At 41.7% G+C, this 27,744-nt stretch overlaps 1 protein-coding gene across 1 annotated transcript; it reads right to left on the reverse strand.

Moving 5' to 3' along the window:
- Positions 1-27,323, reverse strand: LOC130029354 (tubulin alpha-8 chain). The gene is made up of 5 exons (XM_056120293.1): positions 27,240-27,323; positions 18,166-18,388; positions 8,737-8,885; positions 6,511-7,191; positions 1-1,902 (listed from the first exon to the last, which is right to left on the reverse strand). The coding sequence occupies exons 1-5, from the start codon at positions 27,240-27,242 to the stop codon at positions 1,609-1,611; spliced, it is 1,350 nt and encodes a 449-aa protein (XP_055976268.1). The 5' UTR covers positions 27,243-27,323; the 3' UTR covers positions 1-1,608.
- Between the last annotated feature and the right edge of the window lie 421 nt (positions 27,324-27,744).

Consider the following 27,744-nt stretch of genomic DNA (forward strand, 5'->3'; position numbering starts at 1 on the left):
TGAAAATCACAAGATCATTATGCAGAAAAAAATTAACAATATTCAATTCTTATTTATCACTGTAAAGTTTTAGAAGTAGAGGGAACTTACACCTATAAAATTCCATTTCATATTTTCAGTGACAAAATCATGGAGATAGAGAACAAATTTGATTTTCAGTAGCTAAGAATGTTTGGGGAAGGTGGATAAATGTATAATTTAAGGGTTACCAGGAGAAGAGGGTTTACAATTCCAAAAATCTACACACTTCCTTATTCCCTCATTATATGAAGCAATAGTTAGAATCTGGCACAAATACTAAGAGCCAGACATAATGTAGCGTAGAAAAAAAAAGACAATTTGTGTCTTGTTCTCTGTCTCCAAGAAAAAAATCTCTAAACCTTAGTTTCTTATCTGTAAAATTAGCAGAATATCTATTTTGAGATTGTCAGGAGAATTAGAGATAAGGTTTATGAGTGTGTGTACATAAATAAAGCATGGTGGGTGGGTGCTGGAGCGACAGCACAGTGATAGGGTGTTTGCCTTATGTGCAGCTGGCCCACCCGAGCCAGGTTCGATTCCTCCGCCCCTCTCGGAGAGCTCGGAAAGCTACCGAAAGTATCTCACCCGCACGGCAAAGCCTGGCAAGCTACCTGTGATGTATTCAATATGCCAAGCACAATAACAACAAGTCTCACTATGGAGACGTTACTGGGCCCGCTCGAGCAAATATCGCTGAACAACAGGACAGTGCTTACAGTGCTTATGGTGGGTATCCTGATTTAAATGTTCCAAATGTTTCTCTCAAAACAATTTTATTTCTGGTATTTATGGGCATTGGGTCTCACCTTCATCGTCCACCATTATCCAGGTACACTGACCTCTTTTCTCTTCTTCAGAAATTCCAAACTTGCGCCCACATCTGTTTTTGCCCTCATTCCAGTATCATCTGACTCCAAAATTTCACAAGATGATTCTTTCCTATCATGAAGTCTCCACGATACCTCTGATTACCCTCAAGCAATGGGAACCCGGACCCATCCTGTGATCACGTCTTTACTTCCTATTACTTAACACTATCTGAAATTATACCATTCATTTGTCTATTTAAAGTGGAGGAAGTATATCAGTATAATTTCACAATAACTCTAGCTCTTAGACTATGAATATTTAGCTCTAAGACTAAGCTCTTAAGTGTTTGGTGTCACTGCTTTCCAGAATGTTTCCAATGTCTAGAGTTTTCCTTCCTCTAGGGGTCTTACCATTTTCTACCCAACAGTTTTGGAACAGACATAGCCTAATTTAGAATTTTAAATCCTGGTTAACATTCCTCACATGTTTAATTTCCCTCCACCATAACTAAGAGGCAGTGACTAAATAATTTTCTTACCCAGAAATGATCTGACAGCATACATTTTATACCACATCACATGGCCCTTACAACTTCCTGAATAACATGGTGTAGTAGCAAAGAGTAACATTGTGGGTATTTAAAGTCAAGCATTCTACCCCTGTGTAAGATAAAATCAGACTGGGTGTGGGATTATATTCAATATTCATAGAACCAACCAATATTCTTGTAATGGAACAGTATAAATAAAGAGACACAACCAAAGGGAGCATGTATATTTAAAATTCCTCCCCTTCATTTTCTTCTTCAAATGAATCAGTTCCCACTTCTTCATAATCCTTCTCCAGAGCAGCCAGGTCTTCTCTGGCCTCAGAAAATTCTCCTTCTTCCATTCCTTCTCCAACATACCAATGCACAAAGGCCCGCTTGGCATACATGAGGTCAAACTTGTGGTCAAGTCGAGCCCATGCTTCTGCAATTGCTGTGGTATTACTCAGCATGCAGACAGCCCGCTGAACTTTGGCAAGGTCTCCTCCTGGCACCACAGTGGGTGGTTGGTAGTTGATTCCCACCTGAGGAACAGAAAAATAAGATGAATAACAAAGTAAGATGTAAGGTAAATCCCCAGGACAATTTAAGATAACATTGTATGGTAGCGTGACACACTCATGGTTATAGAAAGAAGACTGTGGGAAGTTAGGGGAACAGGCCAGCAGGAAGATGTGAGTATTGAAGAAAAAGTGAAGTGAGTGGATCTGGGTACTAGCCAAGTCCAAAAGGAAGTGCTAGGCAGTATGAAAACTTTCAGACGGAAAGGAAAGTGTGTAATAAGATGAAATGTTTAGTGGGGAAATCAAGTAGACAAAAGGAAAATCTTTCCTTTTAGAGGAAAATCAGTTACTAAATCTAAAGCTACTATAAAGTTTATTCTTTCTTGGATAGTAATATAATGTTCACTGTTGTACTGTCTATAAATTTAGAAAAGTTTTCTCTGCCAAAGAAAGACTACTTAAAAGGTCACAAGTCAATAAATCTTAAAAAAATACAAAAGGTCCTAGGAATAGTATTAGTGTTAAATAAACTCTATGTCTCTAGAAATAGAATTTCATAAGGAGAGAAGAATTCCAAACAAAGAAAATTACTCAAAATCTCTTTCCTCTGGGTGGAGAATTAGCTCAATAGGCAGGAGAACATGCTTTGCATGAAAGAGACCTGGGTTCAATCCCTAGCACTGCATGGTCCTTGAATAATGCCGGGAGCAATTCCCAAACACTGCATCAGGAGAGGCCCCTGAATATTGCACCCCAAACCAAACCAAACCAAACCAAGAAAAAAAACCCTTCTTTCCTAGGTAAGTCAATTATCCAGTTCTTATAACATGGCAAAGTCCTCCAAGCTTAATCTAGCCCAATCTGATGGGACTTGCTATCCAGAAATCTTTCTTCTACAAACACAGACATAAATCCAGTGCCAACCTAGTTAACTTTAAGAAACTTGGTAAAGTCTAAAATAGCAAACTTTGATAAAATTTATAAGATGCTGAAAAACTTGGTGTTGTTCAAAGGCACCTCTCCTATCCTAGCCATGATGCCTTGTCAATCTCCCAAAGTTCTATCTTAAATGAATAACTTCTTGAGAAGTAGGGGTAAAAGTGACACCAACAGTCTTTATAAACAAGACATTAAACCATTAAATAAATTAGCATTGGTTTTAGAATTAATGTTCAGCTTAGTGAGTTCTAGGTAGTGTAGGTAATGCTGAGATAAAGACAAATTCTTAAAAACAAAAAGAAGAGGGCAATAAATATGATATTGGACCTAACTTAATTACAATAGAGAAGGCTGAATGACAAAGTTTGTACCTATAAATATTGCTTACTCTTTTTGTATCGCTTAGGATTTTTGTTTGTTTCAAAATCATGAAATCTGCCTATAAATGGATGAACATGGAGAATATCATGCTGAGTGAAATGAGTCAGAAGTAAAGGGACAGATATAGAATGACTGCATTCATTTATGGTATATAAAAATATGTATAGTATAAGAATAATATCCATGGCCAGAGAAAACAGGGGTTAGGAAGACTGATCAATGATTGGAACTAACCACAAGTGTGTGGGAGGCTGAAGGTAGGTAAGATAGAGAAGAGACCACTGTAGCACTGTCCTACCGTTATTCATCAATTTGCTTGAGCGGACCCAGTAACATCTCCACTGTGAGGCTTTGTTGTTACTGTGTTTGGCATATAGAATACGTCACGGGTAGCTTGCCAGGCTTTGCCATGTGGGAGGGATACTCTCGGTAGCTTGCCAGGTTCTCCGAGAGGTGTGGAGGAATCAAACTCAGGTTGACTGGGTCGGCCGCATGCAAGGCAAATGCCCTACCCTGTGCTATTGCTCCAGCCCTACCACTATGACAATAATAGATGGGAATGATCATGCTGGACAAAAGCTGAGAGTTAAAAGTAGGTAAAGGATATTCGGGATAACCTTACAGTATCAATATTTCAAACCACAATGCCCAAAAGGAGGGGGGGGGGGAGAGAGAGAGAGAGAGAGAGAAGAAAAGCTCCTGCCATAGAGGCGGGGGGGAGGGGGTGAAGGGATGGAACCTGAGGACACTGGTGCTAGGAAATGTCCAATAGTGGAGGTATGGGTGTTGGAATACTGTATGACTGAAATCCAATCATGAACAGCTTTGTAAAAAATAAATTAATTAATAACCTTTAATAAATAAAGTATTCAACTCAAAAGTTTCTTGAACACTTATTCCCAACTGAGATCTCCAGGACAATCTTGGAATGGGGGAATGCCAACTACCACCAAACAAGGCCCTGGCAGCCCTCCCGTACCCCACACCCCAATGCCACCACCAGGCCTTTGGCCGGGCCCCAATCCCATAAAGAACCATAAAGAACCTAATCTGCCAAAAACTTCAGGCACATGGGTTTTTGTCACTGAAAACACCAGGTCTTTTAGGAGTCAGGGTAGGCTAATTCCCTCCATCTCCCCATACTTCCAGATTTGGCAGCCATGCTCACACCCCACTGCTACCACGATGTAAACTCATCTACCGAACTGCCCAAATTAGAGATTATGGATTTTCTGGAGCTCATGGCCACAAATACATCTACGGCACTTACACCACAGCAGTAGCAAACAGATTAGATGGGTCAAACAATGACGACTAACAAAAACATTAACACAGAGGCTTGAGTTGCAACAACAGAAAACCCTCAGACAGTACTTAATGTCCCTATGGCGAGATACAACAATTTTCACAAATCTTCTTCTATGTAAATATTTTTGATTATTCTGCTATAATACAAGCAATATACAAATTATATTGCTGCTACGGGGGCAGGCTTGAGGGTTGTTGGGGAAATGGAGACAATAGTGGAGGTGACAGTGGTGGTGGGATCGGTGATAGAATACTGTAACAAATCATCATGAACAATTCTGTAAACCATGGTGTTTAAATAAAGTGTGTGTGTGGAGGGCAGAAATTTAATTAGAAAAAATAAGGAAGCCAAAGTAAAAAGCAGCCATCTCTGCTGTTCCACATTAAATACAATTCCAACAAAAGTTTGGAATCAGGGGGCTGGAGCGATAGTAGAGTGGGTAGGGCGTTTGCCTTGCACGCGGCCAACCCACGTTCGATTCCCAGCATCCCATATGGTCCCCTGAGCACTGCCAGGAGTAATTCCTGAGTGCAAAGCCAGGAGTAAACCCTGTATGTTGCTGAGTGTGACCCCCCACCCCAAAAAAAAGCCAAAAAATAAAAAATAAATTAAAAAAATTTTTTAAAGTTTGGAATCATAAAAAAGGCATAGTGGGGCTGGAGCAATAGCACAGTGGGTAGGGTGTTTGCATTCCACCCAGCTGACCCAGATTCGATTCCCAGCATCCCATATGGTCCCCTGAGCATCGCCAGGAGTAATTCCTGAAGGCAGAACCAGGAGTGACCCCTGTGCATTGCTGGGTGGGACCCAAAAAGAAAAAAAAGGCATAGTCTATAAAAGGGATTATGTATATAATTAGGAGGAGAATAATGAGGAATAATTATTCAGCAAGAAAAAAGTTAGGTTAATATGAAACTCATGCAAATAGATCAGCCAAAATGTTGGCATATGGTACCTTGTTTTGATAAATCCCACACAGGAAATATTGAGATATGTTTATCTCTTATCTTTAACAAATGATACAATAGCCCAATTGGATATTGAAAGATGGTGGGTTACAAGTTATTAAGAATTATAACAATATTTTATAATCTTATTAAAGATAATTGAGACGCAGGACAAAGAGATCAAGCAGCTCACATGTACAGAGCCAGCTACATGCCTTGCCAGTACAACTCAAAGAGGAAACATCTAACATTCAACATTCATTAATCCTGCAATCAAGGGGTCTTCCATGGCTCTTCTATATCTCCCCACAAAACTTAGCATTTTCCAGACTTTGGACAGTTGATATATAACAGACCATTTGATTTCCTCAGTGTTTACTCATCCTGACTAACAGAATATGTCAGGTCTTCATAGTATGAGTAGTCATACAACCAAAAGTATTTTTCAGAATATAACTAGGAGCAGAAATTATTTCTCTTTGGCACCTTGAATGGTTTTTTACTCTGTTTTTTTGGTCTGTTGTCAGATCACAGCCAATTTCACCTAGTCATCCTCCTTCTCACACCGATTTATTCTAGTTTTGTTCCCTCTTCTACCCAAAGGAAGAAGACCCCTTTTTTGAGATCAGAGACAGTACAGGGCTTTAGGAGCCTGCCTTGCTTGCAGCCAACTCTGTTTTGTTCTCTGGCACCTCTAGGAGTGATTCCTGGGCATAAAGCCAGGGGTAAGCCCTGAATCCAGTCAGTTGTGCCACCCCGTCAAAAAAGATTCCTTTTCTGCCAGGATGGTGGAAGTCTTCTACCTATTTCAATTAGTATCATCATGTCTATTGAGATGGTCCTTCTCCGGTTATTTTAAGAGCTATGCAGTCTCTCCTAGTCTAAATTAATGAATTATTTAGAGTAAGCCCCTCTTTTACATCTTCTCATAAATTCTAAATATCCCACAGAATTACCATTAGTCCAGTACCACAGAGTTTGCACATTATTCTCTCCCATTCTTGGTAATCTCTGCTTCTAGAAGTATGTATCTCTTAAGTCATCAGTTCTCACCTTAAATCCTGTGGGACACCAGTCTACAAACTGAATCGTCCTCTTGGTCTTGATGGCAGCAATGGCAACATTAACATCCTTAGGCACCACGTCCCCTCTGTACAGCATACAGCAGGCCATGTACTTGCCATGCCTTGGATCGCACTTCACCATCTGGCTGTTGGGCTCGAAGCAGGAGCTGGTTATCTCAGCCACGGAGAGCTGTTCATGATATGCCTTCTCAGCAGAGATGATAGGTGCATAAGTGACCAGTGGGAAATGGATGCGGGGGTAGGGCACCAGATTGGTCTGGAATTCTGTGAGGTCCACATTGAGGGCCCCATCAAAGCGGAGAGAGGCAGTAATGGAGGACACAATTTGGCTGATGAGGCGGTTGAGATTGGTATAGGTGGGATGTTCAATGTCTAGGTTTCTACGGCAGATGTCATAGATGGCCTCATTATCTACCATGAAAGCACAATCTGAATGTTCCAATGTAGTGTGGGTTGTCAGGATGGAGTTGTAGGGTTCAACTACTGCAGTGGACACCTGAGGGGCTGGGTATATAGCAAATTCTAACTTGGACTTCTTGCCATAATCCAGGGAGAGACGTTCCATCAGCAGAGAAGTAAAACCAGAGCCAGTACCACCTCCAAAACTGTGGAAAATCAAAAATCCCTGCAAGCCAGAGCACGCATCTGTCTGGAGAGAGTGGAGAGAGGAGGACATAAAAAAAAAATTTTCTTACAAATACTGCCATTGTGGGAAAGGGGAGGAAACCAATCTGTTGGTCTTATCCCATTCAACAAGAGTTGAATTGATCATTGTATAATTGAAACCCAAGCACAAAATTTGTAAGTCTACAGCTGTACCTCATAGTGTCTCACTAATAAAAATTAAAAAAATAAATAAAACAACTATCCCAAAATGTCAGGAACAAATTGCACATGAAATTTCCATCCTGGTAGCTTGACTAAAGTATAAATGAAGTTTCAGAATCATAGTTAATGACTGCCCTTTAAGAGCTCAATTCCCAGGCTGGAGAGATAGGACAGCAGGTAGGGTGTTTGCCTTGCATGCAGCTAACCTGGGTTCGATTCCCAGATTCCCTGAGCAGTGCCAGGAGTAATTCCTGAGTGCAAAGACGGAAGTAACCCCTGTGCATCGCCAGGTGTGACTCCCCCCCCCCCCGGAAAAAAAAGAGCTCCAATCCCTTGATCTCATCTTCTGCCTTTGTCTTTTGATTTCTTGGGAACCACTGACCCACACATCTCTGTCAACCATTTGGAATGTGTTGATTTAAAAAATATACATGAGTCATACAATTTGAGTTTGAATATAAATTTTACAATTTATCAGTTGTAGAAACCTGAGAAAGCAATTGAAACTTAGTTCCTTCTTGGTTAAAGGAGGAACAATCAAAAACATTCATCTTGTAAGTCATAACGATAATAATAGCAAAACAGTGCTTAGCAAGGACCTTACATGTAGTATGCATAGAATTTTCCCATTGATAAGATTATTTAATTCAGTGGTTCTGAACTTTTGGTGTTACAGATGGCCGAAACTGATGGTCCATGCAAACCCTTCTCTAAATAAAAAAAAATTCAAATATTTAGCATCTTTAGCTCCTAGGTGAACAATACCTGAACAAGCTACAGGTACTCAACTATACAATGGGAACCAGTCAACCCAACCTGGTTCAAAGCCTAATTCTGGCTATTTCTTAGCTGTGTAACAAGCTATTGTTAAAACACCTGTTCTTCAATCTCTTTATCTATGAACTAAAAGGGGAAAAATTTTTTCATATCATTATTAAAGAAATCAAATGAGAAAACACACATTTGTAATGACATTTTTTTCGGTGCTGAAATGTATCGACAATCTCTTTCTCTTCCAATTCCAATGTTTTTTTAATCTATGCTTCTAACAAGTAAAGAGCCTAACCTTCCTTATACTGAAATCCCTTACCCCTGCCTCATCTTCCACCCCACTCTACTCCCTTCCAGATACTACCATAAAGTATGAATAAATACTAATAAGAGTTCAGACAGAAAAGTAGTCCAGATGTCTAGGAGTACTATTCCTATTAATGCTTCTTACAGAAGATGGCAAGCATTCCCAAATCTTTGGAACTCTTTCATAAATCCAGAGTTATACGCCAATATTATCCAATGTATTCAGAGAGTTATGTGTTCAAGCCACTTTTACATGAGTCGCCTATCCTCTGTGCTTGTTAACACTTACCAGCTTCCGTATTCGGTCCAAAACTAGATCGATGCTCTCCTTTCCCACTGTATAGTGGCCCCGAGCATAGTTGTTGGCTGCATCCTCCTTTCCTGTGATCAGTTGTTCTGGATGGAAGAGCTGACTATAGGTTCCTGCCCGAACCTCATCTGTCAAGAGAAACACCACTAGGATTAAGAAGCTCTGTAGTACGTAAATGTAGATATAGATATACACATATATACATACACAATGGAATATTTATTATGCGGCTATAAGAAAAGATAAAATTGACCCTGCCCACCCCTGCGCTGCTCTTCAGAACCACTGCTGGCTTGCTCCCTGTCTCAGGTGTGTGACGGGATACAAGCGCACCATCCCAGTGCCTGCTCCCCAGCCCTCCACTCGAACCCTCCTTGCCTCCTGGACCCGAACCCTCCCAGCCTCCCAGACCACCATCCTGCCTGCCCCTGCTGCACCCTCCAGTGCCATGGCCAGCTTGTGCCCTGTCAAGGTGTGTGACCCCTGGCTGGCACCCCACCTACAGCACTGCAGGGAGTATGGTCTCTGTAGGAGGGGACGTGGCCTCTGCAGTAGAAGGCGTGACCTGGCGGGGGGGGGGGTGGCTGTTCATGGCACTCTGGACTCACATCTCAATCTTCATTACCTAATTCTATGGAGAACATCCTAGCTATCTCAAACACAATAGGCCAATAGTCCACTAGTATATTCCAATTTCACCACAATGCCGGTGAACACAAAAAGCTGTACAAGTCCAATATAAAAGAACACATCCTCCAAAGCTTCACTAGAGACCTCACATAAATCACAGAGGAACACCTGAGAGGAAGGACATATTCAAGAAGGAGAAAAAGGCAACCATCATCGACTGAGCTCATCCAGAATCCTTTCCCACAGCAAGAGGGAATAGTGATAGTGAACTGGAAGTTCCCACCTCCATGCAACCACAACAACATGAAGAAACAGCGCAAATCCCCACCACGAGGAGAGGATGAAGAGTCCAAAAGCCTCAACAGGGGTTACTCACAAACATGATCTCTCCAATAAAGAATTCAGAGATGAAATGTTGAAGATGAATTCAAAGAAACAGTGGAACAGGCATCCCGTAAATTAAAGGAGAACATGAAAGAAACAGTGGAATGGACAGCCAAGAAAATACAGGAAGAAATGAGAGCAGAAATAAGAAAGCTACAAACAGAAGTGTCACTAATAAAGGATTCGGTAGATGAAATAAAACACTCAGTGGGTGCCCTCAACAGTAGAATGGCTACAGCCAAAGACAGAATCAGTGAGCTTGAAGATGAACTGCAGGAAGCAGTTCTGATATATTATTATTGATATGATATTATTGATATGATATCCATCATATGAATAAAAGAAAATATAAAACCATATGATCATATAAATAGATGCAGAGAAAGCATGTGACAAGATCCAACACCAGTTTATGATGAAATCTCTCAGCAAAATGGGCATTAAAGGAACTTTCCTCAATATAGTCAAAGCCATCTGTTAGAAGCCTATGGGAAGCATTATCCTCAATGGGGAAAAACTAAGAGCCTTCCCTCTAAGATCAGGGACAAGAAAAGGATGCCCACTCTCACCACTTCGGTTCAATATGGTACTGGAGTACTTGCAATAGTGGTCAGGCAAGAAAAAGATACTAAGCACATGCAGATAGGAAGGAAGAAATCAAGCTCTCACTATTCGCAGATGATGTGATACTATATCTGGAGAATCCTAAAGCCTCTACCAAGAAATTCCTAGAAACAATAGACTTGTACAGTAAAGTCACGGTTATAAAATCAATACCCAAAAGTCCATGGCTTTCCTATACGCAAATAATGAGATAGAAAAAAGTGACATGAAAAAAGCAATCCTAGGGGCTGGAGTGATAGCACAGTGGGTAGGGCATTTGCCTTGCACGCTGCCAACCCGGGTTCGATTCCCAGCATCCCATATGGTCCCCTGAGCACCGCCAGGAGTAATTCCTGAGTGAAGATCCAGGAGTAACTCCTTTGCATTGCCAGACGTGACCCCAAAAGGCAAAAAAAAAAAAAAAGAAAGAAAAAAGCAATCACATTCACAATCACACCACTGAAAATCAAGTACCTCAGAATCAGCTTAACTAAGGAGGTAAAAGACCTGTACAAAGAAAACTACAAAACATTACTTCACAAAATAAAAGAGGACATGAGGAAATGGAAACATATCCCCTGCTCATAGATTAGAAGAACATTGTCAAAATGACAATACTCCCCAAAGCATTATACAGATTCAATGGGATCCCTATAAGGATACCCATGAAACTTTTCAAAGAAGTGGATCAAATACTCCTGAAATTCATATGAAACAACAATGCCCTGTGAATAGGTAAAGCAATTCTGGGGGAAAAGAAGATGGGAGGCATCACCTTCCCCAACCTCAAACTCTACTACAAAGCGGTAATAATTAAAACTGCATGGTACTGGAACAAAGGCAGAGCAGCAGACCAATGGAACAGGGGTGAATATCCTTATACACACCCTCAAATATATGATCATCTAATCTTTGATAAGGGAGAAAGAAATGTGCGTGGAGCAAGGAAAGCCTCTTTAACAAATGGTGCTGGCAAAACTGGACAGCTACATGCAAAAAAGGGCTCAGACCTCTACCTAACACCTTGCACAAAAATCAGATCAAAATGGATTAAAGACCTCAACATCAGATCAGAATCCATAAGGTACATTGAAGATAAGGTCGTGAAAACCCTCTACAGCATCTTCAAAGATGACTCGCCACTAACCAGGCAAGTGATAAACAAATGGGACTATCTTTTATTTTAAAAAAGGCTTTTTAAATCTTTATTTCAACATAACTATGCTTACAGAAATACACTCATAATAGAATGCAATTTAAGTTTAACTTATCCTACACAATTTGGACCAAAACCTTGGTACATGGTTTAAGCTTTTTAAAACAACAATTTCCAATCTGATTTTTTCATCTATTACAAATGTATATAAAAGATCCTCCATCATATGCTGCTAAAGCCAGCAGCAATAACCTTGAGAAATCAACCTTTGGTTTGTCTCTGAAAAGTAACATGTATTGCACTGTAAAAGTTTATAAAATTGGTGCAACAAAACATTGCTGTAATGTTTCAATGCCAGTTTACAAAGTTAATTGCTAATGGATGTTGAAAGGGTGGGGAGAGCCTATGTACATTATGGTACTGTAAAAGCTATCTCATTTAGTTAATATTGCATGTAGATCACAAGTCTACACAAACCAAGATTCAGATAATTCCTTGAATCTGAATTAATACTATCAGCTCAGTTCATCTGCTGAGGTCAACAAGGGAACTTCACACTGTTTTCCTAATTTATACAAAAAAGAAAATTTTCTTCCCCAGCTTTTCAGCCCAGAACTGATACATTACAGGCAAGGCATTCGTTCCTTCCATTGTCAACATTCATGGGGTAATATCTGATGAAGTCTATTTCGGTTCAAATTTGTATTAGCACACAGATGCAAAGTAGTCCCCAAAGGTAAAGACCACGTGACTTTTCTAAAAAATAAAATGGTCCTTTCTTGGAAGACTAGAGCAAAACATCCAGCCAGTTATAAAGAAGCCCTATCAAAAAGATGTAGCCACTTGTACATTACACCTCAATTTTTAAAGCCCCCCCAAAAGCAACTCTGAAAAGAGGAAAAATATAACTTAAAATATCTTGAAAACCAATGTGAATATAGGTTCAAAAGATAGTTAAGAGTAACATTTCAATAAGACTACCTAAGATTAGGCTTATAATGTATTCTACTATTTCAAGTTTATCTCTATTTACTAAACATCAATTTACAAATAAAATGTTTGCTCTTTATTCTTATATCAAAAGGGAAAATGCTAATTTTAATTCTATCCAGTAGAGGGGAAAGCAAGAAAACACAAATATTCAAAAAGTTCCATGCAAATATCACATTTTTCAAATGGAAGAACTCCCAACTAGACCAGAAGTTCATATTACTAATATGCTTTTCATTGAAACAATTTTCAATAAGTACAAATACATGGCATTAAGGTTCAGAACCTAATATAGGCCTGACAAGTCCTTGTTTTCTGGAAGAAAGGCCTCAAGTCTCACTCAATTTCCAGTAACAATCTTTTTTCACATATCAATTTCATAACAAGGGATTCTCAATTTCCTTAATATTTTTTTAGCATTCTAGTCTTAAAAATTAGATATGCAATCTGTCCAATTTCCTACAAGTTATTTTTTTTGTAGTATGAAAGAAACTGTTTTTCTTTTTTTTTCCCTAAACTGATTCGTTCATTGATTTAAAGAAGGCCTTTGATTCTGTTGAGACGGAAGCGGTCATTTGAAGCCCTAGCCAATCAGGGCATTCAAGCCCAATACATCAAGATCCTCTGTGAGCTGTATTGCGGATTCACTACCAGGATCTCACCATTCTACAAAGACGTGATCGTTGATGTCAAGAGAGGGATTCGGCAGGGTGATACCATTTCACCGAAACTCTTCAGTGCCACCCTCGAGAACATCATGCGACGACTGGAATGGGAAGGAACGGGAGTGAAGATAGATGGTCGGCAACTACACCACCTCCGCTTTGCTGATGACATCGTTTTAATAACACCAAACATCAGCCAAGCGGCACAAATGCTGGCCGACTTTGACTGTGAGTGTGGAAAGGTAGGACTACAGCTGAATCTTACGAAGACAATGTTTATGAGAAACAGCCTCGTTCCTGATGCCCCATTCGCTCTCAACAGAACGACCGAATGCAACAGCTATGTATACCTAGGTCGAGAAGTCAACATGACAAATGACCTGGCACCCGAGCTGCGCAGGAGGAAGAGAGCGGCTTGGAACGCCTTCAAGAATGTCAAAGAAATAGCTAAGAGGACGAAGAACCTCCAGCTCCGGGCACATCTCTTTGATTCCACTGTTCTCCCTGCATTAACATATGCCTCAGAGACCTGGGCCCTACGCAAACAGGATGAGAACGCTATTCAGGTGTCCCAAAGAAGAATAGAAAGAGCTATGCTTGGAATATCACGTTTCACTCAAATGAGAGAAAAAATCCGGAGTTCCGACATCCGTGGACAATCAAGAATCAGGGACGCTGTCTCATTTGCCAGGGTGTCAAAAATCAGATGGGTTGGTCACGTAATGAGATTTAAAGACGACCACTGGACTAGAGCTGTTACCGACTGGATTCCATGGGATGTCAAAAGACCGCGTGGCTGCCCACCTTCCAGATGGTCAGACTTCTTTGTGAAGATCATGAACGATCGGTTTGAGGCTCTTCATGTTCCCAGAGCGAACAGATGCCATTGGGCTACACTAGCACGTGACAGGGACAAATGGAGACGTTACTGGAGCCCGCTCGAGCAAATCGACGACTAACGGGAAGTTAAGTGATTAAGTGATTAAGTGAAACTGATTCCCAATATCCAATCATATTAACATGAATCTTTTTATATCCAATGTAAAAGGTAACTTACATAAACTGTACCATGAACATTAAAACTAGTTGTTAGAAAGACAACTGGGATTATCTTAAAATAAGAAGCTTCTGTACCTCAAAAGAAACAGCGACCAGGATACAAAGACAATCTACAGAAAGGGAAAGGATATTCACCCAATCCCCATCTGATAAAGAGTTGATATCAAGGATATACAAGTCACTGAACTCCACAAAAAGAAAACACCCAAGCACATCAGAAAATGGGGCGATGAAAGGAACAGAAACTTTGTCAAAGAAGAAATCCGAATGACTAAAAGGCACATGAAAAAATGCTCTACATCACTAATCATCAGGGAGATGCAGATCAAAACAACAATGAGATATCATCTCATACCACAGAGACTGGCCCACATCCAAAAGAACAAAAGCAACCAATGTTGGCACGGATGTGGGGAGAAAGAGACTCTCCTTCACTTCTGATGAGAATGCCAACTGGTTCAGCCCTTTTGGAAAATAGTATGTTCATTTCTCAAAAAATTAGAAATTGAGTTCCCATTTGACCCAGCAATACCACTTCTGAGAATATATAACCTGGAGATGCAAAAAAGTAAAATAGAAATGACATCTGCACTCATATGTTCATTGCTGCACTGTTTACAATAGCTAAAATCTGGGGAAAAAACCCGAGTTCCCGAGAACAGATTACTAGCTAAAGAAACTTTGGTACATCTACACAACGGAATACTATGCAGCTGTTAGAAAAGATGAAGTCATGAAATTTGCATATAAGTGGATTAACATGGAGAGTATCATGCTGAGTGAAATGAGTCAGAAAGAGAGGGACAATCATAGGAAGACTGCACTCATTTGTGGAATATAAAGTAACAAAATGGGAGACTAACACCCAAGAATAGTAGAGATAACTACCAGGAGGATTGCTCCACGGCTTGGAAGCCTGCCTCACATGCTGGGGTAAAAGTCAGCTCAGATAGAGAAAGCACCACCAAGTAAAGGATGCTTGGAGGACTCACTCAGGATGGAAGATGTAGACTGAAAGTAGACTATAGACAGAACATCATGGCCACTTAATACAACACCTGCATTGCAGACCACAACACCCTAAAGGACAGAGAGAGTAAAAGGAAATCCACCAGCCACAGAGGTGGGGGGATGGGGCAATGGAGTGGGGGTGGTGGGACAATGCTGGGAACTTTGGTGGTGGAGAATGGGCACTGGTGAAGGGATTGGTACTCGATCACTGTATGACTGAAACATAAGCTCAAAAGTTTGTAAGTCTGTAACTGTACCTCATGACTATTCATTAAAAAATAAAAATATAAAAAATAAATTTAAAAATTTTTTAAAAGAAATGATAAAATCATGCAATTTTCTACAACTTGCTTGGAACTGGAAAGAATAATGTTAAGCAAAACAAAACAAGAGGGAAGACGAATACTGGATGATCTGACTCATCTGCAGTATATAGAGAAACAAAGTAGACATTCAAGAGATAATATTGGATAAAGACAAACCCTTGACTTTTGAACACAAAACTGAAATTTCCGTGCATTGGGGGAGAGAGAAAGAATGAGCAGACTAGAAAGAACATAAGGGCAGTGGTGGAAGTCTTGGGCACCTTAGTGGTGGTGAAGGTGTAGTAATACTGTACAATAAATAAAACCGTAAATTGTACTCATGTTACAAAATATGCAATTTTTAAAAGAGGGACTCACTACATAGTTTTCAAAGAGATATGTCCCTCCCTATTAGGAAAACATGTGCTACCCTGTTGGTTTCTCTTTCTCCTCCTTGTGAAATTCTACTGAGATGAAACCAGACAATGCTATATACAAATATATTAAATATGAAATAATGTTTAGATTCTAATAAATATTAAATATAAAATAAATCTGCAAATGACTATGAAAATCCTAGGGCATTGACAGGTTCAGAGGCTTATGACTCAAGCACTCAACTACTCTGGAATTTTAAAACCCTTAGGTTGATTGCCACAGAGGCAGGGTGGGATGGGGAGGATGGGCGTGGGAGGGATACTGGGATCCGTGGTGGTGGAAAATGGGCACTGGTGGCGGGATGGGTATTTGATCATTGTATAATTGAAACCCAAGCACAAAAATTTGTAAGTCTACAACTGTACCTCATGGTGTTTCACTAATAAAAATTAATTAAAAAAATAAAAAATTTTAAAAAATTAAAAAATACTCTTAGGTTGCTATATTTACTAAATATTTCTTTTCTTTTCTTTTACTTTAGTCCCTCAAGGATTCATTTTTGCTTTTTCTTTTATGCTGCAAGAAAACCTAAAAATTTAACTCACTTGCTTAAGATGTTTTAGGACACAGAGAAAATTTCAGGGTTATCTGCCTACTTCTAGATTCTCTCATCTCAAGGTAGAAATTAAGTAGTTCAGGCATTAGAGATATTTAAGAATAACTGCAGCAAAGCTATGCTCCAGGTGCTAGAAGATCAGGAGCTCTACAACAGCTGCCAAAGGAACTCCATTCATATCCATGGGTACACCAAAAAATGAACACACATAGACCAATATGAATCAGGCTCCAATTACTTTTGTTTTCTCTTAGGGGACCAACTATTTTCCACAGAGAAGTCACCCATTTGATCTGGAAGGATAATCTTTTTATATTTGTACAAAGTATCTAAAGGGTCAAGTGCCTATCTCCTGACACTCTTTGAAATTCATGTTCAGGTATTACTTTGATTTCTTTATGAAATTTATAAATTTCTTTTTTGACCTAGCCCCAGGTTGAGGAAATCCTGTTGGTGAGGGAGATGCAAAGTACCAAAAACCATGCCCTGACACAAGGTGGAATTCATGCTCCAAGATCCAAATGAGATTCATTCTAAAACCATAACAAGCTCTGGCCATAATAGAATATGCCTGCTGTTAATTCCACTTTGTAAGAAATATCAGACCTATTATAGCGGACTTCAGTTGTCACAGAATCTAAAACCTATCCTTTGGAATTTGACAAATTGGAGGCCTAATAATTTCTAAAATTAACTGCATTTTTTGTGGAGCAGGGTGGCAGTGACTGGTGCAGATAAGATCCGACCTTGCAAAGCAGCTCAGAAGCAAAGCCTCGCCAGAGGGAGTATCTGGGCAAAGTTGGCAAGAACAGGGTGTCAGCCAGCACTGGGTGTTCGGCCTTGAGCCTCACTTGACCTCCTAGTCTCATAAGCCCTAGACACAGAAACTGTCACATATACTTAACAAGTCATCCTAACCACAGTGTCTAGCATTGACTGGGATTGGACCAGGGCATAGCAGAGAAGGAGCAGTGATAGGCCAATAATGCTGAACTTCATGTGATTGGACTATGTTGTAAGCCGAGACCCTCTATAAAATATGTGTGTATTTGGCAATAAAGTGAACAGCCATCAGCTGCTCCCAGAGGATGTTTCTCTGAGCGCCCGTCATCCTTCGCCCCACATCTCCCCGGATCCGGTGCACAATGTGTCTGGACACCGTTGGGGGAAAACATTCTCCAACAATTTTTACCCTTAGTATTTAGCAAATAATCTTGATAATTCATGTGTGTCTCAGCATGGTTTAAGTAAAGGGCTTTTTTTAAATTATATTTTTTTCCATAGATTAGAGCAATAATGGGAAGATCCCTGATCCCTATTGTGAGATTCTCCAAGACTGTGGAGAGCTCAAGAAGCTAACATTGGATAGAAAGATTGGTTGGATCTTGGATAGAAAGATTAGTTGAGCTACTCACCTTTGGATGGAAAGATTAGTTGAGCTACTCACCTTTGGATGGAAAGATTAGTTGAGCTACTCACCTTTGGATGGAAAGATTAGTTGAACTACTCACCTTCCAGTTAGAGGTTCTGTTTCCTTAGTATTATCATGAATCAAAACCTCCGCAATTTTATGTTTTCTATAAAGAGGCTCCTAACCCACTGTATACTCACCTACAACAGTAGGCTCCAGATCTACCATGACAGCCCTGGGGACATGCTTCCCATTGCCAGTCTCATTGAAAAAGGTCGTGAATGAGTCATCGTCACTGATCTTGTTGGTCTGGGTACCGAAGGTGCCATCAGCCTGGATGCCATGTTCCAGACAGAAGAGTTCCCAGCAGGCATTGCCAATCTGAACTCCTGCTTGACCTACGTGGACTGATATACATTCTCTCTGTGGGGAAAATGTAGAACCAAGGTCAGAGAATCCTAAGTCCCTGTCCATGACTTTGCTCTATTAGTATCCCTCCTTCACCCCCATCCGAAGACTTGTTTCTATCCTGATATGCAACTTGCAGGATACCCATTCTTCCAACCATGCTATCTTAGAAGCAGGTATGGTTTGAGGTTTCAATTATCTAAATATCTCGCATCTGAGCTTAGTTTCAGAGGAAAACCCCCAGTTTTGTAATTTGATTTAAAGTTTCCTTGCCAGAGTAAATAAATATCAGCTTCACACAAGGGTCTAATTCCAAACCATGAGATTTGATATACTGATGAGGTCAAAGAAATAACCAGTGATAGCACAGAAACTATCCCTAAATTCACTATCACAAGTAAAACATTCATATTCATCTAAACCCCTGACTTTCCTAGACAACACACACAAACACACATACACACACAACTCTCAGAATACATGGAATAGATTAATATTCATGGCAGGAATATTTTGGAAGTATAAATTGTTACTTCATAACAATTAACAAGGGCCAGAGCAATAGTACAGAGGGTAGGGCATTTGCCCTGCACACGGTTGACCCAGGTTCTATCCCTGGCATCCAACATGGTCCCCTGAGCACCTCCAGGAGTACTTTCAGAGTGGAGAGTCAAAAGTGATCCCTGAGCATCGCCAGGTATGACCCAAAAAGGAAAAAAAAAGAATAATTAATAATTGTTAAGTCAGAGGGAGGAGTACCAGATAATCTAATTAATTTAATTGATTCCTTTAAATCTTATTTGCCAAAAAGGTAATCAGTCAAAATAGATAATGAAATGGCAATGGATGGGAAATAGATATAAAAGGGCACCCCTCTCCCAACCAGGTTGCTTCCTCTTTGACACCACACAGTAGGCTCTTAACATCCCCAATTTCAATCTTCCTATAATAATGTATAAATGACCTCTTTACAATGGAAACACCTCCAATGTTCCATTGCCAATCATGGGATATTTTAAGTTATCTCTTATGTTCTAACCATGTCTATTTCTTCAGAGTCCTGGAACTCTCAGGGAATATTTGACGAGCTGTCATAGAAACTGACTCACCCATAAATAACTCCTTCACTGCAATTCCTATTGGGGAATATGACTGGGAACCTAGGGTCCCCAGAAGAAATCAACACACATATGTCAGCAGGAAGAAGCTTCAGTAGATGGACCTTCTCCCCTTAACTCTAATAGAATTTATGGTGTCCCTTCCTGGAGGGGGTTACTTTTATGATGGAAGGAAAGGTAAGGGTTGCCAGGTAATCTAATTAAATGGTCCCTATAAATCACACACATCAAGGTTGTGGTGAGAAAGGAATCTTCATCCACTGCCGTGGGAATGTTGTCTGGTTCAGTCTACTAAACTGCAACAACTGAAACTTTGTAATGTGCCCCTCAAGTTGAAGGCAGAGATGAGGTGGGGGCTGGGGTGGGGCCTTAATACAAGAAGTGGAGAGAGGTTGACACTGGTGGTGGGGTTAGTTTTGAAATATTATATGTCTAAAACTCAACTATCAATAATTCTGTAAATCAGTTCTTTAATTAAAAAGAAAAGAAAAGAAAATTTAACTAATCTATAGCACAATGGTAGGGTATTTATTTTGCATACAGCCAGCCCGGCCGAACCGAGTTCGATTCCTCCGCCCCTCTCAGAGAGCCCGGCAAGCTACCGAGAGTATCTCGCCCGTACAGCAAAGCCTGGCAAGCTACCCGTGACGTATTCGATATGCCAAACACAGTAACAACAAGTCTCAAAATGGAGACGTTACTGGGCCCGCTCGAGCAAATTGATGAACGACAGGAGGAAAATACAGTACAGTACTATTAAGACATAGGTTTATTCTATGTTTCCCAACTTGGCAGTTTGTAAAAAGAGCCCAAACCAAACAGCAAAAACCAAAAAGGAACTCTCTGAAGGAAAGAGGTGGGTCCACTGCTGTGGCACTGGAATTATGTGCATGAGAAACCATTTTAAAAATGTATTTATTCCCAGGGACTGGGGAGATAGCACAGTGGGTAGGGCGTTTGCTTTGCACGCGGCTGACATGGGTTCGATTCCCAGCATCCCATATGGTACCCTGAGCACTGCCAGGGGTAATTCCTGAGTGCAGAACTAGGAGTAACCCCTGAGCATCGCCGGGTATGACCCAAAAAGAAAAAAAATTTATTTATTCCCCTTTCTTCCTGAAGAAACACACCCAACACTCTCTGATATAGAAATATCCATAACTAATCTCAAAGAGAATGACAAGCAACTGTGTCTTCCCGAGGGTACCACTGTATAGGTTGAAAACTGTGGTGTTCTTGGAATGGGGTGAGCAGAGTCCCCTCTTTGTACCCTGCCCCCACTGGACAACCAATCTAAAAATGGTGATCAAAAGGAAAAGCAATTAATCCACTTCCACCACCATCCCCAACTTACCATATCCTATTCCACTCTCTTTCACTAGCTATGCATTCATCAGGAATTCCCTCCTCAAAAAATTCAAAGTCACACATGTCCCCTCAGAAAGGAACATCATCTCCCTCCCTGCTCCAAACAGAACCCCGGCAGCCAAAAACCTCCAGAACCCAACCACTGCCATGCGCAAGTCCACCCTCCACACACTAGGACGAGCCCCACACAAGAGGGGACAAGCCGCACCCAAAACGGGATGAACCTCACCAGAGAGCAGACCAGCAAGAAAACCCAGATATGTGGGAACCTGTGACTGAGATCTCCAAGCCCACTTGGATCAGGACTGAGCCTCCTCCCCCCAAGGTCCCCGGTTTTCCAGTAGGTTGGCAGTCATACCCACAAACTGCCCCTCGTGCCATATAATCTCATCAATGGCCAAGACTCAGAGACAATAAACTAAAGCTCCTGGAAGAGAGCACCGCAGAACGTCCTGACCCTGCGCCAGGCTGTCTTCACTGGGACACCTTGAAGGGGGGGGGGGGTTGAGTTTCCCTCCCTGTCCCAAGCAGAACCCCAGCAGCCAAAAATCTCCAACCACCACCATGCCCAAGACCACTCTCACATGTTCAGACAAGCCTCACCCAACAGGAAACGAGCCCCACCCAAGACAGGATGAACGTCACCAGAGAGCGGACCCCATAACAAGCAATATAAAACAAATTGTCTAGCATTCCCTTTTCAGCAGGTTTGAGTGATGGTGAGACTGTTGTCAAAATATCAAATGTAACCAAAGTAGAGAGAGAGTATGGGGGAAATTGTCACACAGGCAGGGGAAGGGTTGGAACAGGGTGGTGGTGGGGGAAATACTGGGGATTTTGGTGGTGGAAAATGAGCACTGGTGAAGGGATGAGTGTTTGATGATTGTATGACCAAAGCTCAGACATGAAAGCTTTGTAACTGTATCTCATGGTGAATCAAAAATGGGGAAGGCCATGGGAAGGGGGGCGTTCCGGCCCATCCTTCACGCCCTACCGAGGTCACCAGTTGCCGCCCCCCTCCCCCCAGCGGCTCTCCGGCACGGCCACGACTCCAGAGCACAGAAACCAATCTCTTAATTATCTAACTTTTAGTAAAAATACTTCCAGGGTTAATAAGTAAAATAGCAGATATCCAAAACCGCATGGCCGCGACGTTTAATTCTTGAACCCAGCTGTAGAAAACAAATCATTTCACAACGCTTTTTCAGCATGTCTGATTGGGGGGGGGGGGGGGGTGGTAAACTCTAAATAATAATGGTGCATCTGCCTCACAGGAAATTGGGAGAGGTGGGAGGTGGGGTTCTATTGGGGTTCGTGGTAAAAAAATAAGTATTGGTAAAGGGAAATGTGTTTAATATTTACATGACTGAGACCTAAACCTGAAAGCTCTGTAACTTTTCCCACAGTGATTCAATAAATAAATAAATCATAAAAAAATGGGGAGGAGGGGAGGAATAATAAATTAAATTAAATTAATATTCAGAACAGAAAAAAAAAGAGTAATGTGAAGTTCATGCCCAATTCAATCAGCTTAATCAATGGCTGAATAAATAGCAGTACTCCTACATTAAAAGAAAGAAAGAAAGAAAGAAAGAAAGAAAGAAAGAAAGAAAGAAAGAAAGAAAGAAAGAAAGATCAACAACATTAACCCTCTAGTTCCTTATGGTCCTGACCTAAGCCTAGAACCTTCTTATGACACTCTCCAATTCCTCTCCTCAGTTATCCAGTGCCAGCTGCTGCCTAGGAGAGTTCTGTTAATCAAGACATGTACCAAAGGACCTCTGGGGGCACCCGCAGTGACAGAGAGGAAGTATTGCAGCAGTGACATGCAATCGAATGTCAATTTCGAATCCCAAGCAGTGCACTGGGATCAGGCTCTCAGCAGGGAGCCTGCAGAGTTTAGTCATTCCTGCCTGCACAAGGGTAGTGTACAGAAGATCACAGATGCAGAAGCAGTGTCCATCTCACCAGAACCCGCTGCCCTCTCACTCCGATGTTTGTGGGGAGGTCAGCTCTCTGTTGGCATTTAATGTCAACAAACTCAACTATTACTATTGCTCCCCAGTAGAAAAAGAATGGAGTCAGGAGGAGGCAGAGGCTCTCACCTCCACCCTAATCACATTTTCTCTGTACTTTGGTATTATTTGGCACAAGCTTGGCTTTGGCTATCTGGTCATGGTTCTCCATACCACTTCCCAAAACTGCTATATTCTCAGTTCCCAGAGGAAATGCTTACTAGAGGGATGCTGAGAGCAGATAGACCTGCACCGTTGATAGGCTTGGCTAACACAGAAATACTGTATAATTATCCTACATATGAACAGCCTCCTTAAAATCCCATAGAGAAAGAGGAACAGAAGGTGTGAGTGCCCAAAACTTAACCAGTTGGATGAAGTGAAGTTCTTTCCATAATGGCAAGACTTTATGGGTTTAGGTCTATGCTGCTTTGAAAAATTAGTCAAGGGATTTGAAAAAAGAGATTATTAAATGAAAGGGAAATATTTAATAAAAATATTGGGGGGGAGTGAGTTTCCCTCCCAAACCCAGCAGAACCCTGGCAGCCGAAAACCTCCAGAATCCAACTGCTGCCATGATCACGGCCACCCTCCACAGGCTCAGGCAAGACTCACCCACAAGGGAACCTGCAGAAAAACCCAACTATGAGGGACCCGTGACTGAAATCTCCAAGCTCACTCGGAGCAGAAATGGGCCTCCTCTCTGCAGCTCCCAAGTTTTTCAATGGCTTGGAAGTCACACCCACAAACTGCCTTATAATCTCATCAACGACCATTATCCAGAGACTCAGAAATAAAGCTCCAGGAATAGAGCAACACAGGCCTCACCCTGTGAATCTGTGAAACTGCTCTATAATCATATTCTAAATTTCAGAATTCCTGGACCTTTCATACTCTACCCCACTGTTATACCAAGAGTAGCACACATTTGTTTGGGGTTAACATACATGTTTGTAATCTCTTATACAAGGGTTAATGGCTCCAGGAAGAAATATAATGATCTACACACTTTGCTCTTATAGTGGTGGGATTGATGTTTGAATATTGAATGTAATGAATTATTATGAACAACTTTATAAAAATAAAATTTAAAAAAAATATTGGGGGAACCAGGAATTAGCTCAGTCCTATAATACATGGCTCTATGTTTGAGGCTCTGTGCTCAATCTCTGACACTGGGTAAGAAGAGAAAAACAGTACTTATGACATATCACAGGGATGACGGAACTCATTTTGCATGTAATCAACCCCAGTTTGGTCCCCAACACCTCCTGGGGTCCACTGAGCACTGCCAGAAGTGACCTCTGGGCACAGAGCCAGGTGGAGCCTCTGAGCACTTGTCAATCCCCCACACATGAGAAAAATATGTATTTTCCTATCAAAAAATTCTGTTTTGCATTTATGATTAACTTACTAAAGAAACTCATTATTACAAAACACTGATAAAACAAATAAGGTTTGTTCAAAGGATTAGACAGTCATCTGGTTCAACCTCTGTGGAGCTCAGTATCTAGATTTCTTACCAAAGTAAAAATAGACCTCCTATATGACCTGGCAATACCACTTCTTGGCATAGACACACAAAAACAAAAATAATAGCTTTAAAGGGTAAGTGTTCATTGCAACACTTAAAACACGGATAGTCAGGATATGGAAACAACCCAAATGTCCAACTACAGATGAATGGATCTAGAAGTTGTGATATATATAGACAGTTGTGATAATTTGTATACAACAGTAAGAAAACATAAAGTCTAGCAATTTGCTGCTATATGGATGAAACTAGAGGGAATTATGCTGAGTGAAGTCATTCAGGAGAGGGACAGATACAGAATTCTCTCTCTCTCTCTCTCTCTCTCTCTCTCTCTCTCTCTCTCTCTCTCATATGTGGGATATAAAGATACCCAGTAGGGAGCAATAAATAGCTAAAGGCAATAGAACTGGAGAGTTGGTCCATAGAACTGAGTTTCAGAGGGGGCAAGGTGGGTGAGACCTTTGGGAACAATGGAGGGAAGAAGTCACTCTGTTGGTGGGTGTGGCATTGGAATGATGTATGTATGAAACTACGATTAAACTATGATTAACTACAAATCACACTTCAATAAAGATAGTAATGGGGTCACAGTCACAGTCCTCCCGTTGTTCATCAACTTGCTCGGGCGGGCCCAGTAACGTCTCCATTGGAGACTTTGTTGTTACTGTGTCTGGCATATCGAATACATCACGGGGAGCTTGCCAGGCTCTGCCGTGCGGGCGAGATACTCTCGGTAGCTTGCCGGGCTCTCCGAGAGGGGCGGAGGAATCGAACTCGGGTCGGCCATGTTGGCTGCGTGCAAGGCAAACGCCCTACTCGCTGTGCTATCACTCCAGCCCAGTAAGGGGGTGAAAAAAACCAAAAAGCTAGATTGTGATCCTCTAAGCCTCCTTTAAGCTCCATTCTAAGAGTCATTCTGCCTTTCAGGAAAAAATAAAACATAATAAAGTATTTTTTGATTAATTTTTCCTTTTTTATTAAATCACCATGAGACACATAGTTAAAAAGTTGTTAGTAATTGGGTTTCAGTCCTAAAATATTCCAACACCCATCCCTTCACCAGCGTACATTTCCCACCACCAATGTCCTGCCACCCACTCCCAGCCTGCCTCTGTGGCAGACACTCCTCTCTCTCTCTCTCTCTCTCTCTCTCTCTCTCTCTCTCTCTCTCTCTCTCTCTCTCTCTCTCTCTCTCTCTCTCTTTCATTTTGGGCACTATGGTTTGCAGTACAAGTACTAAAAGGTTATCATGTATATCACTTTACTTCTTTTCAGCACTCAGTTCTCATCCAGAGTGAAAACTATCACTTACAACTACTATTGTTATAGTGGCCCCTTCTCTGTCCTAACTGCACTGCCCCTCTGTCCCAGTCCTCCTGGCCCTTGTTTCTTCTGTCTTTGGGAATTCATCTCATACTGTTTCTTTTGTTCCATATCCTGCAAATGAGTACAGTCATTCTATGTTTGTCCCTCTCCCCCTGACTTATTTCACTCAGCATGATATTCTCCACTGTCCATTCATACATAAGCAAATTTCATAACTTCATTTTTCCTAGAGGCAGGATAGCATTCCATTATATAGATGTACTATTGTTTCTTTATCCTGTGATCTTAACTCCTCTTTATTTTTTAATATGACAAAAGGCAGTCCAAATATGTTAAGTGTTCTTAACTAATTGCCAATTCTGAACTCCCAACTCTGGGCAACATTTATGGCCCTGCACCAACAGCCTCGGGCATAAACAGTATCCTCTGGCTGCTGAACTCATTATTTCCCAAGTTTATCCAAGGAGGTTGGAGCATGTCCTATGAGGGAGGGAGCTGAACAGACCTGGAACTAGAAACAACAGCGCTGGGGCCAGAACCCAAAGGTCCCAGGCACTTACCAAAATAAACAGAAGCAGCGGGAGGTGGGGAGGCTCTGATGCCTGCTCTGCCAGGACACTTGGAGCAAGACACCCAGATAACTTGACCTTGACTCGTGAGGCCTGTCTGCTTATTCTCTTTCCGACCCACCTCCCAAAATATCAGTTTGGGGCCAGGAGATTTGAGTTTCTGTGTTTCAGGATGATTTGGAGAATGTCTACCCCCTGGCTTAGGAGTTGGAGGGAGTGAGTAGAGTTAACTCTTTCTGAGGTTTCAAAAATCCTCCCAAGAAGTAATACCTGCATCTGCCAAGAGATGCAGAGATGGGGGAAAACTGAGGTAAACGTCTCCTCCCATTTGAGGGAGACTGTTGTGTGCCAAAGTCTTACCCAGGGCAGTGGAGCCAAGCTGCCAGTGCCCCAAGTGGGTGAGAGGAATCTCAAAAAGAGGACCCCCCCCTGCTCCCATGCCTGGGGGAATAGGATGCTATTGTCCCGGTCATATTCTGACGCCCTGTGGTGTTTGATTCAGTTTAGGGACCTGACTATGCCTCTTCTTCCTGGCTGCTCTGACCACCCAGAATCCCTGCGCAGCCCCCTTCTCTCCATTCTGGTTACTGAGAGCCAATCTGGGTTCTTAAAAACTTCTGCACACTGTTCCCTTCTCCTTAATCTGCTTTCACAAGTCCCTCTTAGTCCACTTTGATGGCCACTTGCGCCAGGCCTCTACTTCCCATCTACTATAATTAATACCTGCACAGGTATGCTTCACAAGAGCTGAGGCCCCCCTCACCCCACACTCCCAAGGAAACTTAGAGCTCTGAAGATCCAAACCAAGAGATTCCTTAGTCCTAGTCTGGCCATATATGGCACCTGGGGCATCAGCCTGTGCCCCCACCCAGGTCCCCTTTCTTGCCCTCCCTGTCCCGATCCCTCTGGGGCCCCTGCATCCCCCAGAAAACTCACCATTATGTCCTCTCTGCCACTCTGCTCTGCTCCCAGCTGAGGCTGCCCACCCCCAACTGCTCTAGATTCAGCTGCCTCTGCTGTTGGGACACACTGGGTGGGAGGAGCCTGGGACACAGCTGCCCTTGCTGTGTCATAGTGCCTGGGGATGGGACATGCAGGTCACAATTGCTCCTCCCACCCAGCCTCAAATATCCCTCCCCTCCCCATGTCAGGTCACTCACTCCACCCTGGCAGCCTGGGTGCTGTTCAGGGGCACTGAGCCTGGAAGGAAATTCTATCACCTACCACCTCTCCCCCCTTCTAATTGGAGAGGGCTAGAGAAACTGATAGTCTTAGTAAGAGACCCTCCTTCATATTTTAGATGTAGGCAAAATTATTTAATCTCCCTTCACTCTCCCTCATCTTCTCCCCCAGTTTCATAGTCTACAGGATGATTTATTATTTCTTGATTTTGCTACAAAATCACTACCAGTGTCCAATCTGTAACTGAAGAGTATAACCT

This window comes from Sorex fumeus, unplaced genomic scaffold (genome assembly GCF_029834395.1).
Source record: "Sorex fumeus unplaced genomic scaffold, SorFum_2.1 ptg000042l, whole genome shotgun sequence".
Classification (NCBI taxonomy): Eukaryota; Metazoa; Chordata; class Mammalia; order Eulipotyphla; family Soricidae; genus Sorex; species Sorex fumeus.